Genomic DNA, 18296 nt, shown 5'->3' with positions numbered 1-18296 from the left:
CCAGCAGCCTTGTTGTTAAGAGCATATGCTCTATCCACTGAGACATCCGGGTGGCAGCTCAGCTCAAGATGCCAAGTTCAGTCTTAATTGTGGGTGGGCAAAGCCACCATCCCATGTGGGAGTCAAACCCGGCAGCCTTGTTGTTAAGAGCGCATGCCCTATCCAACTGAGACATCCAGGCTACAGCTCAGCTCAAGGTGCCGAGTTCAGTCTTAGTTGTGGGTGGGCATAGCCCACCATCGAACAGGCAATCTTGTTGTTACACCAGCTGAGCCATCCTGCCACCTGTTGGCAGCTCAGCGACAGCTCAGCTCAGGCACAAGGTCTCTGGCCCATGTGGGAATCGAACTGGTGGCCCCGTTGCTCAGAGCCCGCACTCTTAAGCTATCTCTTAACAAACTGAGCCACTCGGCTGGCCCTATTCTATTCTTTAGATTCTTCAGATTTCACTGTTATCAGTATATATTATTACAATTTTAATACAGTTTTCCCTTCCTTAAAATGTATATACATTTTTTGGCACCCTCTGTAAATACATAATTTTATAATTACTTTTAAATAAATCAATCACATTACTAATTACCATAAATTATAAAATTTTAAGTTTTTATGTTTTATGAAAAGCAGTTATAGTTTCCAAAACAAAAAGAAAATTAGTAAAAAGAGTAAAATTATTTTACATTTTAAAAAATCTGGCCTAACAGAAGATAGCTGGATTTTCATATCTGCTTCTGCCTTCAATCTGTTGCAATATGATACATCGAGTAACCTCTGGAAAATTCTACTCTATCCTCATAAGAGAATGATGATGGAAAAAAGTAAATCATGTCTTAGTTTTATTATAAAAGTAATTTTAAACTTATGTACACCCTGAAAAAACTTGGGAATCCATGACGGTCTTCAGGTCACACTTTGAAAACCACTAGATCACATTAAATTTCAAACTCTTATGAGTTTCACAAAGGTTCATGGTCTGAGAGATTCACTGAACTAGATAAAAAACAGATTTAAGGAAATTACACATAGTGCAGCACAGAGAGATAAAGAGATAAAAAACATGAAAGGTTAGGATGCGAAGGACAAAATGAGGTCTAATATGTGTAAATGGAGTTTCAGAAGGCAAAAACCGTGAGAATAAGGAGTTAATATTCAAAAAAATAAAGTGGGGATTATTTAGAAGTAATCAAACATATCAATCCATAGATACAGGAAATACAATAAATCCCAAGAAGGCTAACAAAAAAGAAATTTATTCCAGAGGCACTGTTATGAAACTAAAGAACACACAAAAAAAAACAAAAAACAGAAAAAAAATCTTAAATACAATTAGAAATATATATTTTTTTTCCAAAAAAATATACTGAGAGAAAATAACTGCCAACCTGACGAAACCAAATACACTATCAATGAAGACTGCACGTAAAAGAAAGACATTTTAGGGAAATCAAAATTTAATGTACCAATTCCTAGTAAAGAGATTAAATCGGTAAGCCAAAACCTTCCAATAATCAAAAGTCCAGGACCAGGCAGCTTCACTGGTGAATTCTACCAAACATTCAAAGAATACCAATCCTTCTCAAATGCTTCCAAAAAAAAACAGAAGACGAGACACTTCCAAACTCATTTTACAAGACCAGCATTACCTGATACCAAAACCAGAAAAGGACGCCACAAGAAAATTATAAGCCAACATATCCCTGATGAACACAGATGCAAAAATCCTCAACAAAATATTAGCAAACCAAATTCAACAATACATTAAAAGGATCATATACCATAACCAAGTGGATGTATTCCAGGGATGCAAGGATGATTCAACATATGTAAATCAATGTGATACACCACATTAACAAAATGAAGGATAAAAATCACATTATCATCTCAATAAATGTAGAACAAGCATGTGACAAAATTCAACATCCATTTATGATAAAAACTCTCAGCAAAGTAGGTACATAAAGAATGTACCTCAACATAATAAAGGCTATATATGACAAGCTCACAGGTAACAATAGTGAAAAGCTGAAAGCTTTTCCTCTAAGCAGGAGTAAGACAAGGATATCCACTTTCACCACTTTTATTCAACGTAGTACTAAAAGTCTTAGCTAGAGCAATTAGGCAAGAAAAAGAAATAAAAGGCATCCCACTTGTAAAGAAGTAAAATTATCTTTGTTTGCAGATGACATTATCTTACATATAGATAACTAAAAACTACAAAAAGAAAACTTAGAATAAACAAATTCAGTAAAGTTATAGGATACAAAATCAATACACAAAAATGAGTTGGATTTCTTTTTTATTTTTCAATTATAGTTGACATTCAATATTATTTTATACTAGTTTCAGGTGTACAGCATCATGTTTAGACCTTTACATAACTTATGTAGTGATCCCCCCATTAAGTCTAGTACCCACCTGGCACTATACATACTTATAATATTATTGACTGTATTCCCTATGCTGTACTTTATTTCCCCATTACTATATTGTAACTACCAATTTGTGCTTCTTAATCCCTTAACCCACTCCACAACCCCCCTCCCATCTGGTAACCATCAGTTTGTTCTCTGTATCTATGAGTCTGTTTTGTTTTACTTTGTTCTTTAGATTCCACATATAAGTGAGATCATATGGTATTTATCTCTCTCTGACTTATTTCACTTCGCATATTACCCTCTAGGTCCATCCATGTTGTCATCAGTGGTAAGATTTCATTCCTTTTATGGCTGAGTAATATTCCATGGTATATATGTATCACATCTTTATCCAATTATCTATTGATGGGCACTTAGGTTGCTTCCATATCTTGGCTATTGCAAATAGTGCTGAAGTCAATACAAGGGTGCATATATGTTTTCGAATTAGTGTTTTGGATTTCTTCAGATAAATATCCAGAAGTGGAATTGCTGGGGCATAAGGTAGTTCTATTTATAATTTTTTGAGGAACCTCCAAACTGTTTTCCATAGTGGCTGCGCTAATTTGTAGTCCCACCAACAGTGCACCACGATTCCCTTTTCTCCACATCTTTGCCAACACCTGTTTTTTGATTTATTAATGATACCCATTCTGACAGGTGTGAGGTGATATCTCATTGTGGTTTTACATTTTTTCATATCGATTGGCCATGTGTATGCCCTGTTTGGAGAAATGTCTATTCATGTTCTCTGCCCATTTATTAACTGGATTGTGTTTTTTTGGTGTTGAGTTGTATGAGTTCTTTATAAATTTTGGATATTAACCCCTTATCAGATGTATCATTGGCAAATATCTTCTCCCATTCATTTTGTTGATGGTATCCCTTGCTGTGCAAAAACTTTTTAGTTTGATATAGTCCAAATTATTTTTTTTAAATCAGTTGCATTTCTATACACTAACAACAAACTAGCTGAAACAGAAATTAAGAAAGCATTCTCATTTACAATAGCATCAAAACCAATAAAATACTCAGGAATAAATTTAACCAAGAAGGTAATATACCTCAACACTAAAAAATGTAAGACACTGGTGAAATAAGTTAAAGAACACACAAAGAAATGGAAAGGTATCTCACGTTCTTGCATTGAAAGAATATTAAGTTGTCCATACTATCCAATGTTATCTACGGATTCAGTGAAATCCCTATTAAAACTTCAATGCATTTTCACATAAATAGGAAAAACAATTGTAAAATTTCTATGGAACTACAAAAGATACCAAAGAGCAAAACAATCTTGAGAAAGAAGAGCAAAGCTGGAGGTATCACATTTCCTGACTTCAAACTATATTCCAAAGCTATTGTAATCAAAACAGTATGGTACCGAGCCAGCCAAGTAACTCAGTTCGTTAAGAGCTCACTCAAGAGTGCGAGCTCTGAGCAACAGCAGTTCGATTCCTGGTCCGAGCTGAGCTGCTGCTGAGCTGCCGAAAGGTGGCAGGATGGCTCAACTTAAAAAAAAAAACAAAACAGTATGGTACTGGCATAAAAACAGACACATGGATCAAAGCAGCAGAATTGAGAGTCCACAAATAAAACCATGCATATATGGTCAACTAATCTTTGACAAGGGCATCAAGAACACACAATGGAGAAAGGATAGCCTCTTCAATAAATGGTGCTGGGAAAACTAGATATCCACATGCAAAAAAAAAATGAAAATGGACTCCTATATTGCACCACTCACAAAAATTAATTTGAAATTGATTAAAAACTTATAAGACCTAAAACTGGAAGACTACTAGAAGAAAACATAGGGGGAAAACTTCTTGACAGGTGAATAGTTAATCAATGAAATGGGGGACTATATTTGTAAACCATCTATCTGATAAGGAGTTAATATCTCAAATATAAAATAAACTCTTGCAACGCAACAGAAAAAAAAACAATCAAACTTTAAAATGAGCAAAGGAACTGAATAAATGTTTTTCTAGAAGATGTACAAATGGCCAACAGGCACCTGAAAAGGTACTGAACATCACTAATCATCAGGAAATCAGCAAATCTGAAGGCAACAAAGGAACAAAACAAGCATATAAAGAAACCAAAACTCAAAGACACAGACAACAGTTTAGTGGTTACCAGAGTGTAAAAAGGGAGGAGGGATGGTAGAAGAGGGTAAAGGGGATCAAATATATGATGATGGAAGGAGAACTGACTCTGGGTAGTGAACACATAATGCAATATATAGACGATGTATTACAGAATTGTACATTTGAAACCTATGTGATTTTGTTGACGACTGTCATCCCAATAACTTTTAATCAAATAATTTTTTTAAAAAACAATGAGATATCACCTCACACCTGTTAGGATGGCTATTATCAAATAAATAAGAGATAACAAATATTGAAAAAAGGGAACTCTTATACACTGTTGGTGGTAATGTAAATTGGTATTGTCATTATGGAAAACAGTATGGAGGTTCCTCAAAATTTTTTAAATAGAATTACCATATTATCCAGCAATCCCACTTCTGGGTATTTATCCAAAGGAAAGAATATCACTATCTAAAAAAGATAACTGGGGCCAGCCGAGTGGCTCAGTTGGTTAAGAGCTCACTCAAGAGTTTGAGCTCTGAGCAACAGTGGTTCGAGTCCAGCCCGAGCTGAGCAGCCGCTGAGCTGCCAACAGGTAGCAGGATGGCTCAGCTAAAAAAAAAAAGATAACTGCACTCCCATGTTCACTGCAGCATTACACACAATAGCCCAGATATGGAAACAACACATGCATTCATTGATGGATGAGTGGATAAAGAAAATGTAGTATATATACTCATACATGTGTGTATATATTTACATACACATACATACACACACACAAATTATTAAGCTATGAAAAAGAAATCCTGCCACTAGTGACAACACTGATGAATCCAGAGGGCATTACAGTGAGTGAAAGAAGACAAAGAAAAATTTTTATATTACTTATATGTGAAATCGTTTAAAAAATTTTTTTAAAAATCAAATTCATTACAATGGTGGTTTCCAGAGCCTAGGGGGAAATAGGCAACATTGGTCAAAGTTCACAAACTCTCAGTTCTAAGAAGGATAAATTCTGAGGATTTAATGTACAGCATGGTGACTACAATTATTGATACTGTATTGTATATTGAAATTTGCTGAGAGTAAATCTTAAGCATTCTCACCAAAAACAGAAAGAAAAAAAAGATAACTATTTGAAGTGACGGATGTGTTAATCAACTTAATGGTATGAATTGTACACTTTAAATGTATACAATTTGTTAATTATACCTCAATAAAGCTAGAAAAAATATAAATTTAAAAAGAAATATAACCAATAATCAAAAAAAAAAGTAAATAAAATGTTTCACTCAGAGTGAAACCTGAAGGTATCTATTTCTTTACACAACATCTAAAAACAGACTTAGAAGACAATATCATATATTTTTAAAGTTAAATATATTTTGGAAGATTCAAGATACACAGTAAAATTAGAAAAGGCTCTGAACCACCGTAATGCTTGCAGTACTTCAGTATAAACTGAATACTTCACTTATTAGAAGAGCTTGGTACAAATCCCTTTAGTGCAAGTAAATTCTAGATCAGATTCACAAATTCAAAACTTCACCAAGGCACAAAATGTTATATTACACAGACATGGTAATTGGTTTATCCTTCTCTCAGCTGAGGATGTAAAGGGACATTTACAGCTACTACTAGTCGTCCTCTACTGCTATATGTTACTTGGGTTTGCCATTGTACAACATTTCCACTTTTCTATCTGGTCCATTACCAGGGCAGATTACTTACTAAACACTCTCAGGGACTTCTAGCTCATCCTCTGCTGAATCCTCCATTCACCTTCTTTACACAAAAGGTCAGATTCTCCATTGGCCAACCCTACTGCATCAGTACAGTTGTAACACTAGAAATAAGAACTCAAACCCAAGGCCTAAAATTTATAGACAGCAAATCCAGCCAACTGTTGGAAATTATTTAGCCACACACTCCATCTAAGATATTCTTCCACTATATCAAAATAATATGAAATTATTATAATTAATGTTATTAACAATCATGTAGCTTTTCTGAGCTGTTACCCAGGAAAAGTACCAGAGTACTCATTCCCTTCACAACATAAAGTGGTTCCTTAGTGGGAGTAAAGACATTACCCATAATTTATAGGGAACTCTATTTCTCTTTGTTTTTTTAAAGATTTTATTGGGGAATTGGGGAAGGGGAACAGCCAAGTTGTTGTCCTTCAATCTTAGCTGTGGAGGGCGCAGCAAGCTCAGCTCCAAGTCCTGTCGCCAACCGGCTGTTCAGCTCAAGGTGCTGTGTTCAATTATACTTGCCGGTGGGCATTGCCCACTATCCCATGCAGGGAAGCAAACAGGCAATCTTGTTGTTAGGAGCACGTGCTCTCACCAGCTGAGCCATCCTGCCATCTGTTGGCAGCTCAGTGGCAGCTCAGCCCAGGCGCAGCTCACTGGCCCATGTAGGAATCAAACCGGCGACCCTGTTGCTCAGAGCTCGCACTCTTAACCAATTAAGCCATTCGGCCGGCCCTATTTCTCATTTTTTTTATGTAAGGAGGCTAATCTAGACTACGTTATCTGCTATTATCTCACCACCATCATTAACCTATAACAGTGGAAGTGAGGGAATCAATAACAGTACAGTAAATTCCACAGCCTAAATCAGCATTTCTGAACCACATCTGAATTTCTGAAAAGGTAGTTGTCTTAGTCTGACTGGGCTGCTATAACAAAATACCACAAACAGAGTAGCCTATGAACAACAGAAATTTCTTACAGTTCTGGAGGCTGGAAGTCCAAAATCAAAGGTGCCAACATGGTCTGGTGAGGGCCCTCTGCTTGGTTAATAGCTGTTTCCTTTTCACTGCCCTCACATGAAGGAATAGGGATTTCTCTGGAGCCTCTTTTATAAGGCACTAATCCCATTCGTGAGGGCTCCATGCTCATGACTTAAGCATCTCCCACCTCCTAATACCATCATCTTTGGGGGTTAGGATTTCAACATATGAATATAAGGGGACACATTAAAACCACAGCAGTAGTCAATCCGATTAATCCAGCCTTATTTAAGAGAATTATAGTGTTAAGGGCTGGGAGGGTGGGGGGGGGCATAAAATATTATTAAGAGACCTACCAACACTTCCTCCAATTTGAGCTTCAACAACAAGCTGAGATACTTCTCTACTCCCTTTGAGATTAGATTATCTAAACCAATAACGGATTTCCATAGCACTAAAATATGCAAGGAGAGATGTCAGGCAAGATTGTCCTGTAATGCCAAGCACTAACCAGGGCATTAAGGCACATACATTAACAAAAATCTTGGTTATTTATCTCAAATTTTTAGTGGTATTTTAAAGTTTTGGTTTAGGTTCAAAAGATCTTTTAAAGTTTTTTTTGTGTGTAAATAAGTATTACTTGTGTAAACAACCTTACAAATGATTATAATTATTAGTCAAAAGATTTTAAAAGTTTACTTTCTAGGTGGTACAAAGACAAGAATAAATAAGTACTTTAAAAATAAATTTATTACTCTCTTTAGGTTGACGAAGCTTTTCGCAAGACTTGTTAAACACAGTGAGCAGAGAAACCATATACAATCATAGAATAAAAGATCTTTGTAACAAGTCTTGCCCTGTTTTACAAATGAAATCCCCAGAGGCTGAGCAAGCAAGAATATGCAAAAGGAGAAGAGCACACAGCTAAATGGAAGTTACTGGTAATGTTTTTGTTCTTGAGCTGTGTGCTGGGTCCACAAGCATTTATTCAATTAGGCTACAGCAGACTAAACTAGCTAAATCAACAAACAAGTCAGACCTGGACCATTGGTGATGATATGTCATGAATCAAATTCTGTATGTGAAATCCGAAGGGGAAAAAAACCAATTCACAAGTAACAATTCTATAGGATTTAAATCTGCACTACGAACTGACAACAGATATGTCAGAGTCATGACCAAAACGTTCGTAAATATTTTCTGAGTAAAATATCATTATATTAAAAATAATTCAGAATGAACATCAAAATGGCCTTTATTTAACCTAAAACAACAACTTGGTCACCTTGTCATCCAAAAAATCTCTATAATTAAAACTGATTACAAAGATATATGAAGGTAGTATATTACAGTATAACTATTTTCACTAGAGTCACACACAAATCATTATAAATAATCTCCCTTATTGTCTTTTGCAGAGAAAATTATATAAAAATCTTAGCAATGCTTTTGAAGTGCATTGAAGAGTAGGAAATCAACTAATGTTGGTAGAATTAAACTAAACTTTACAAGTTAAACATGTCTTCTTATCAAAGCATTTAGCAATATTATATTTTTGCAATCGTTTCTGAATTAAACCTCAGATTTCTAACTTTTAAATTGTATTTTATTACATTCTCATATATTAGTAGTATGACTTTTAACAGAGTAATATCTATAACACTAAAAGTTCCCTTCATTTAACCTATCATCCCAAATTAATTTTATTTAGAAAATAAGTCTTTTCTTCATGATTCTACAATGTAATAACTTGAAATAATTTATTCAGTTTTAGTAGTACATAATTTTTTAACTTAATTTCCTACTGTACTAATCAATGCTTAAAATAGAAAAATAAACTTTAAAAATGTGTTTCATCTATAATGTTCTTACTGAAAAATTAATTCTAATCACTAGCATGAACACAAGTGTTACTCTCCGGGGGTGTACACTGCTGAATAATTTGTTCAAATGTCAACTGCAATTCTCAAAAATCCTTTCTACCTCAAAATTTTAAACATCTGTAAAAAATAGTTGTTGTGAGAGTGGTTTACAATCGTGACACTATGACCTTTTGCTGTACACACCACAAAATTCAAGTCTCAAATACCATGCAAGCCGGAAATCTGATCATTCCTGCAGTAGCCATCTGCATGGTCCAATATCAAATATTAGTTCTAGGTGGCACTAAATCATGTGTTACAAATCTTTTTCTGCAGCCTCTATAATTAGTTGTAATTTGCTTTTTCTAAAATGTGTTTCTTATGGGGACATCTGGCCTTGAAAATTCCACCTTCCCATTGAAAAACTACTTAGTGTCTGGATTTTTTTTTTCTTGTAATATGGAGCACTGCATGGGTGGCATAACCAAGTCCAGACTTTTTTTTAAAATTAGATTCCAAGAACAGATGATTATTAAGAACCATTTAAGTATTACCAAACATAAATGTAAAATAAAACTTTGTTACAATTATAACTATCTACAGATTTCTAAATCAATCCCCCCAAATATTTAAAGTTCACACAATAAATTTTCAAGGCAATATATAGCATTGGTCTACTTACTTCCAAGAACTACATTAGTTAAGTTAAATTGGATAATACAGGTTTGAATCAAAAATTTCATAACAGGAAAAAAAAAATTGAGCCCAGTGGATTGATAAGACACTCAAAGTATCTACTTAAAATATAGCAAATGATTTCAACAATTCATAAATAACCTTAGTTAATTTCACACAATTGAAGTTATATTTGGGATACATTAATATTGCCTTTATGTACTTACAAAAATAATCAATTTACTACTCAATTCATTTGGTTCCAGAAAGCCTCCCTTAAAACTGAAAGTTAAATGTGGGTTAAAGAAAAAGTAATAAAAATGAATAATAGAGACACTACTTTTCTGCAAGATAAAAGTAAAAAAATTCATCACAATTATGCTGCTGTCCATACCTATTTGCTTCCTAGATTAAAAAATTTTGGTAGAAACACCTTAAATTCAATATTACAGCTTTATTTAAAAAAAAAAAAAGACACTAAAGAGAAATTAAAGATAAGTCAGAGAAGAAGTAAGTCAGAAAAAAAAGTCAGTTTCTGATGCCAAAACTTCAAAGACAACAATGAAATTTGACATATAAAAGAAGATTCAATATATTTTTACATTCCAAAAAAAAAACATGAGAAGATTTCACCTCATTTACAAATGTCATGTAAATTAAACATCATGCAGTTACTTTGCAAAAATTCAAAAATCTTCACCTGAAAGTTGGACACAATCAGGCCCCACTTCTAGAGGATATAGGTAATAAGCAATCTACGTTATCTCTATTAGGGCTATGGTCAGATAAGTGAAATCAGTACAAAAATATCCCTGAGGATATTTTATCCAAATTTAAGAACACCCTTTTCTAATTATGTTACTTTAATAGGCATGTAAAAATATAGTAAGTACAGGCCGGCCGAGTGGCGCAATGGTTAAGAACTGGCTTGGGATGCCAGAGGGCCCGGTTCGGATCCCACATATGAGGGCCAGTGACACTGCCCTCCACAGCTAAGATGCTGAACAACAGCTCAACCTGGAGCTGGGCTGCCATGAGTCGCCGGCGACGGCGTAGGCTGCAGCCCCTGTGGCAGTGGGTTGCCATGGGCTACCGTGTGTAGCCAGCAGCCAGCGTGAGCAGCCAGCAACCGTCCAGAAGCCGGCGACTGATCTGCCTCGCCCGGGAAGAGAGCAATGGTGGTGCCAACTTGGGCCAGTGAAGCAACGTCCTCCACAACTAGACTGAAGAACAAAAGGACAGCAACTTGTCTGTTCCCCTTCCCCCAATTCCCCAGCACTGTTCCCATCCCCCAATTCCCCAATAAAAATCTTTAAAAAATATATATATAGTAAGTACATAAGCTAAGATTTATTTATGTAGAAGTTGACATATCTCAAAAGTTAAAGAAATATCAAACACTAATAATAACTATAAAATTGGTTAATATAAACAACTAGGTTCAATAATTTCATACCTGCATTCCATCTTTAAGTTTCAAAATGCATTCCATTGTGTTGATGGTAATTACTACGGATTCCGAACCCAATTTTGTCCATGGTACATGGATCCTCAATTCGTGAATATGTCCACTTAAAAAGGTGAATGGTAATTTCAATTCCTTCAAACACAAAATAGTAAATAAAAATGAGTAAGTGCTTAATATTTTTTCATTCTAATATTCAAATTACTTTCTTAAAAGAAAACTGAAATTTCCAACACAAATATAGTTTGGGAATTATTGTTCATCAAAAAGTAGTATTGGGCCGGCCGAGTGGTTCAGTTTTAAGAGCGCGAGCGCTGAGCAACAGGGTCACCAGTTCGATTCCCACATGGACCAGTTAGCTGCGCCCGAACTGAGCTGCCACTGAGGTGCCAACAGGTGGCAAGATGGCTCAGCTGGTGAAAGCATGTGCTCCTAACAACGAGATTGCCTGTTCGACTTCATGAAATGGTGGGCTATGGCCACCCGCAAGAGCTGTCGATGGGCAGCCGGATGGCAATTAGACTTGGAGCTGAGCTAGCTGCGCCCTCCACAACTAAGATTGAAGGACAACAACTTGGCTGTTCCCCTTCCCCAATTCCCCAACACTATTCCCCTTCCGCAATTCCCCAATAAAAATCGTTAAATAGTAGTATCAAATTACTTGTTAAAACTACAAAAACTGATTGTGCAAGTTATATTTAACAAGCTACTTAACCTGTCTAGGCCTCAGCTTCTTACTCTGCCAAATGGAAATAATATACAATGCCTAATACATGACAAAGGTTCGTATATGGTAGTGGTGGTAATAGTCACAGCAGACAGAAGTCGTGCTTGAGATAACTGCAATGGTATATTGTTTAAAATCTCCACCTAAAAATATGTCCTCAAAATGTGTTTTAAACTACAGCTAGAATAGGACTGTAAGGCAACTTGAAAGGGGGATTAAAGTAGAGAAAGGAGAATGACCTGACTAAATAAAAATTGACCAACCTTAAATAAAAGAAAATTAAGCTTTACCTAATTAAAGATTGCACCTGGATATAATTTGGTCATAAATTTGAAATGTTTTCTGACTGGTTTCCATTATTATTCAAAAGAAGATTAAAAATGAAAACATAACTGTCACTACAATCACTTTATACTAATTTGTTTCACTTCCCAATACAATTTTTGTTATAAATCAACCAAGGAAGAAAAAATTAAGTGTATTTAAATTGTATTTTAATAACATTTTTACAGTTATTGTAACTCTGTGAAAGTTAAGATAAATATTACACTTATTCATTCATCCAACAATTGCTCACCTACTTGGTTTAGCAAAATAGTAGCAATATAGCTAACTATATATAGGCAATATGACAAAGTGGTTAAGACCAACAATAACTCTGGAGCCAGCAAACATAAATTTATATCCTATCTCTGCTACTTAGCACAATGACAGTGGGCAAGTTGCATAATGCATCTGTGCCTCAGTTTCTTTATCTGTAAAATTTGTTTAAGAATAGCATCTTTGAGGATTAAACTAATTTGTATAAAGTGCTTAGAACAATGTCTTCGTCAAACAGCAAACATTATTAAGATGCTAGCTACTATTATTATTATTACAAATGTGTGGGCTTAATGTATGTTTTCACAAGTTTTCTTAAAGGGCAGAATAACTAAAAATCTATTTCTACTATTCTACTCTAATCGAATATCACAATTTTTAAATATTTCTCATTATTAAAGATGCAATAATTTCAATATTGAATCAACTGGCACAGATTATAATTTGTTCAGTATCAATAACAAAGACAATGTTTACTGAGTATTTACTCTGTACCAGGCATTGTTCTAAGAACTTTACCTGCATGCTACTATTTAATCCTTATACAAGAACCCCAAAAGGTTAAGTACAGATGAAAACTATAAGGCATGGGAAGGTCAAGTAACTTCCCAAAATGACTCATCTAGGAGAGCCAAATTGGAAAATATGATGCCGAGCCCTTGCTCTTAACCACCATTATACTACATCTATACTTCCATTATGAGCCCTGAATGCCTTTCTAAATGCATCTATCTGGACAATGAGCAAATTACATTTCCACCTCTACCACTCCCTGATTTGTGTAACAATCATAATTGGTGAAATGGCTACCAAAGTTACAGTATATAGGCCAAACTGGATTTTCTCAGGGAAAAGTCAAAAGACACCAGAATCCAATTCAAGACTTTAGCATCATCAGAGTGCTACTAATCAACTGAACTATTGATACTAACCAAACACTGACGCAAGAGGCAGGACTCTATATTACAACATGGAATTTTGAACCGCACTGCCCGTGTGGGAAATCCAACTGAAGTTCAACACTTATTAACCATCCGACAACAAACAAGGTCCTTTCCATTTCCTCATCATAGACTTGTGGTAACAAGTGAGAACACATATATGCCTTACAAAAGGCAAAACACAAATGTCGATGGTTATAATAGACAGATCATCCCTAAAATGACGGATCATCCCTAACCTGATAACCACAAACAATTTTCTTCTCAGAATATATTCTACTACTTAAAAATATTTTATTCATTAGTAACTTCAGAAATACACTGTGAAAATGCATCCCTAAAACCATAACATCTATGACTATACAAAGGACATTAGTAGCAAAGAACTTAAGAAGAAGGTTGAATAGCTCTCAAAAATCTAATTCTAGATAGGCTATTACAAAATATTCCAACATGAAATAAAGGGATACCATACTTTAAAAATGAACACAGCAGACAACAAAAGCAAAAACAAATATGACCTAAAGAATTGCACACAGAAAAAAAAAATTCAACAGAGTAAAAAGGCAACCTATGGAATGGGAGAAAATATTTGCAAACTATAAATCTAATAAGGTGTTAATATCTAGAATAAAGACCTACAACAACAAAAAATCCAATTTTAAAATGGATACAACTTGAATAGACATTTCTCAAAAGAACATATACAAATGGCCAACAAGTATATGAAAAGATGTTCAACATTACTAATCATCAGGGAAATGCAAATCAAAACCACAAGGACATATTATCTCTTATCTGTTAGAATGGCCACTATCAAAAAAAAAAAAAGGAAAAGAAAAAGTAACAAGTGTTGGCAAAGATGTAAAGAAATTGAAACTCGGGCCGGCCGTGTGGAGTGTTGGTTAAGAGCTGATGTATTACAGCATTGTAAACTTGATACCTATGTAACTTTTTCCCCTTCCCCCAATTCCACAAATAAAAAAAAAAAAGAGTATATCTTATAAAAAAAAAAAATTGAAACTTGTGCACTGTTGGTGGAAACGTAAAATGGTGCAGCTGTTATAGAAAACTGTATTAGGCAGTCCTCAAAAAATTAAAAATAGAATTACCATATGCTATAGCAACCTCAGTTCTGGGTATATACCAAAAAGAACTGAAAGCAGGATCTCGAAAAGATATTTGGACAGCCATGTTCATTACAGCACTATTTACAATATCCAAGAGGTGGAAGCAACCTGAATGACCATGAAAAGTTAAATGGATAATGAAAATGTGGTACATACATACAATTGATTATTCAGTCTTCAAAAAAAGTAAATTCTGTCACATGCTACAACATGGATGAACACTGAGGATGTTTTGCTAAGTGAAACAGGCCAGTCACAAAACAACAAATATTGTGAGTCAACTTGAAGTATCTAAAGTGGCCAATTCTCAGAAACAAAAAATAGAACAATGGTTGTCAGAGACTGGAAGAAGATGGAAAAGGGAGTTGTCCAATGGGCACAGAGTTTAGGTTCGGAAGATGAAAAAGTTCTAGAGATCTGTTGAGCAACAATGTGCATATAATTAACACTGCTATACACTTAAAAATGGTTAAGAAAGTAAATTTTATGTTATGTGGTTTTTACCACAAAAAAAAAAGAATATAACATAACTTTAAGAATTCTGAGTTAGGAGCTTGGTGAATCCTCTCCCCAAAAAGCAAGGACAAAACTGGACAAAGCTGTCAAAACAACCAAAATCTCAGAGGATAAGGAAAGGCTAGGGTGAGGTCACATTATTAATTGATACATGCAACAAAACAGCAGGCCAGCCAGAAAATTAACAAGAAAGATCCAGAGAACAAGACAGCTAAAGATGGCCTTGCTTTTATATTATTTCACATATCCCTGCCTGGTAGTCTGAAAAGCTACATCCATGCGCCAAGATAGAAGACAACAGAGAGGGTCCTAACAAACTACTCATTCTTTTTTTTTTTTTAATTGGGGAATTAGGGGAGGGAAACAGTGTTGGGGAATTGGGGAAGGGGACCAGCCAAGTTGTTCAATCTTTGTTGTGGAGGGCGCCAATTGCCATCTGGCTCCCTGTCGGCAGCTCGTGGCCTCTAAACTCAAGGTGCTCAATTTTAGTTGCGGGTGGGTGTAGCCACCATGCCATGCTGGAGTCAAACCAGCAACCTTGTTGTTAAGAGTGCACACTCTATTCCCTGAGCCATCCGGGCGGCAGCTCAGCTCCAGGTGCCAAGTTCAGTCTTAGTTGCAAGCAGGCGTAGCCCACCATCAAACAGGCAGTCTTGTTAGGAGCACATGGTCTCACCAGCTGAGCCATCCTGCCACCTGTTGGCAGCTCAGCGGCAGCTCAGCTCAGGCGCAGCATCACTGGTCCATGTGGGAATCCAACCGGCGGCCCTGTTTTCAGAGCTCGGGCTTTTAAGCTAACTCTTAACCAACTGAGCCACTCGGCCGGCCCCCTACTCATTCATTATTGACCAAGAGTCCTTGTAAACACACTAAGTAAAAAAACTGATCAGACTTGTAAACTCCCTGAACTTTAAAAGCATTTCCAATATATACATATATCCCATGCCAAAGAGCAAAAGCCTTACTGGTTTAACAACCTGTAATCAATCAGTGGCTGACAACTAAGATATAGTGACCCACGGGTAATCCATTAGAAGCCAGTCCTAAAACTAGAAAGAGTTGTGGGGAGGTTGGAGGGGGACTGAGCACAGACATCAGAGGCCACACAGGGCAGGGCAAACAGACACCACACATTCAGTCCAGGCAGGTCACTAAACAAATAAACCCAGAGCAATAACCACCATCCCCTGAAGGGAGGAAATCAGAATTCAGAGTTGCTATAACAGATCCAAAATGTCCAGTTTTCAACAAAAAACTAGGAAACATGAAAACCATACAAACTAGTCAACAGAAACTAACTCTGGGGGTGTTCAACTGTAGTACCTAGTACACGAAGACTTCAAAACACCTATTATAATTATAAAGAAATAAAAGAAACCATATTTAAATAATTAAAGAAAATATAACTGCAGTGATTCATTCATTAAACAGAAAATTATCAGTAATGAAATAGAAATCACAAAAAAAAAAAAGAAGACTCAAAGGGAAATCTGGGGGTTAAAAAGTACCATAAATGAAATGAAAAATTCACTAAAAGAGTTCAACATCAGATTGAGCAGGCAGAAGAAAGAATCAGCAAATCCATAACCAAACACATAGTAAAAATGTTAAAAGCCAGGACCAAAGGAAAATCTTGAAAACAGAAAGAAAAGCAATTTGTAATATACAAAGAAACTCTTCATAGGTTAACAGCCAACTTCTCATTACAAATAATAAAGGCAAGAAGGCAGTGAGATGACATAACAAAAGAAAATAACTGTCAACTAAGAATTCTATATCCAGCATAACTATTCTTCAAAAATGAAGGCACAATAAAGGTATACCCAAATAAACAAAGGCTGAGATAATTCACTGCTAAAACAACTAGGGACCGCAACATCAAAAAATGGTAGGGAAGGGGCAGAGTATATGAGTTAAATCCATGTAAGATTGTTCAGGAAATGGTGAAAGTGTTCATTTAAAGTAAACACTCTGTAATCTTTAAGGTAAGCAAGTAAAATAATTTTTTAAAGAGTATAATTAAAAAGACTTCAAGGCGAGAATTGACTTTGGGTAGTTAACACACAATGCAATATAGAGATGGTGTATTATAAAACTGTACACTTGAAACCTACACAATTTTACTAGCCAATGTCACCCCAATAAATTTAATTTTTTTTAAAAGACTTCAAGGCAAGAAGAATTACTACAGTGAAACACAGGCACATTTCTGAATTATTTTTTTAAGTATACTCAAGAGTAAGATATCACAATACTAAATTTGTATGCATTTGATAACAACTTCAAGATATATAAAGTGAGAATTGACAAAACTAAATAAAGATGTAGACAAATCCACAATAATTATAACTGCAGACATTAACATACTTCTCTTGGTAATTGATAGAACAAGCAGATAACGCAAATCCATATGGATTTATAAGATTTGAAGAAGTCCATTAACCAATTTAAAGCAACTGACTTGGAAAAATATGGCAACTGCAAAATACACTTTTTATAAATTGCATATGCAACATTTACCAAAAAAAGACCATATACTGAGTCATACATTATAATGGATTAAAATAATACAGACAATTATGCTGAGCACAGTGGAATTAAATAAGAAATCAACAGAAAGATAATTAGCATTTCTCCCCAAATGTTTAGAAATTAAGCAACACACTTCTAAAAATAAACTATAGGTCAAAGAAGAAATCAAAATGAAAATGAAAATTTTTTCAAACTGAATAATGAAGACAACATATAAAATTCTATGTGATAGAGCTAAATAGATTATTAGAGAGAAATTTATAGCATTAAATTAATATATTTGAGTAGAAAATGCTTGAAAATATCAATGACCTAGGCTTCCACATCAGAAAGGTAGGAAAAACCAACAGAAAATCAAATCCAAAGAGGTGGAAGGAAAGAAATAACAAGAGCAAAAATACGCGACAAGAAAAGCAAAAATACAATACACAGAAAAATCAACAGTTAATTCTTTCTAAATATTAATAAAATTAATCAAACCCTTGCAATATTGGTGAAGATATAAATTACCAATATCAAGAAAAAGAGGGTATCACAACAAATAACAGATCATATTTATGTGTGTGTGTGTGTATATATATATATATATATATAT

At 35.0% G+C, this 18296-nt stretch overlaps 1 protein-coding gene across 6 annotated transcripts in view; it reads right to left on the bottom strand.

Moving 5' to 3' along the window:
• VPS13B (vacuolar protein sorting 13 homolog B) overlaps positions 1 to 18296 on the bottom strand; it is an 810211-nt gene that overhangs the window by 781995 nt on the left and 9920 nt on the right. For all 6 annotated transcript variants that reach the window (XM_019642540.1, XM_019642536.1, XM_019642534.1 and 3 more), the window contains exon 3: positions 11247 to 11390. In XM_019642540.1, coding sequence (XP_019498085.1) covers positions 11247 to 11390 — 144 coding nt within the window. The remainder of the gene's footprint in view (positions 1 to 11246; positions 11391 to 18296) is intronic.

This window comes from Hipposideros armiger, unplaced genomic scaffold, assembly GCF_001890085.2.
Source record: "Hipposideros armiger isolate ML-2016 unplaced genomic scaffold, ASM189008v1 scaffold_70, whole genome shotgun sequence".
NCBI classification, from domain to species: Eukaryota; Metazoa; Chordata; class Mammalia; order Chiroptera; family Hipposideridae; genus Hipposideros; species Hipposideros armiger.
Note: the sequence above shows the minus strand (reverse complement) of the source record. Positions and strands in the feature narration are given on the sequence as shown.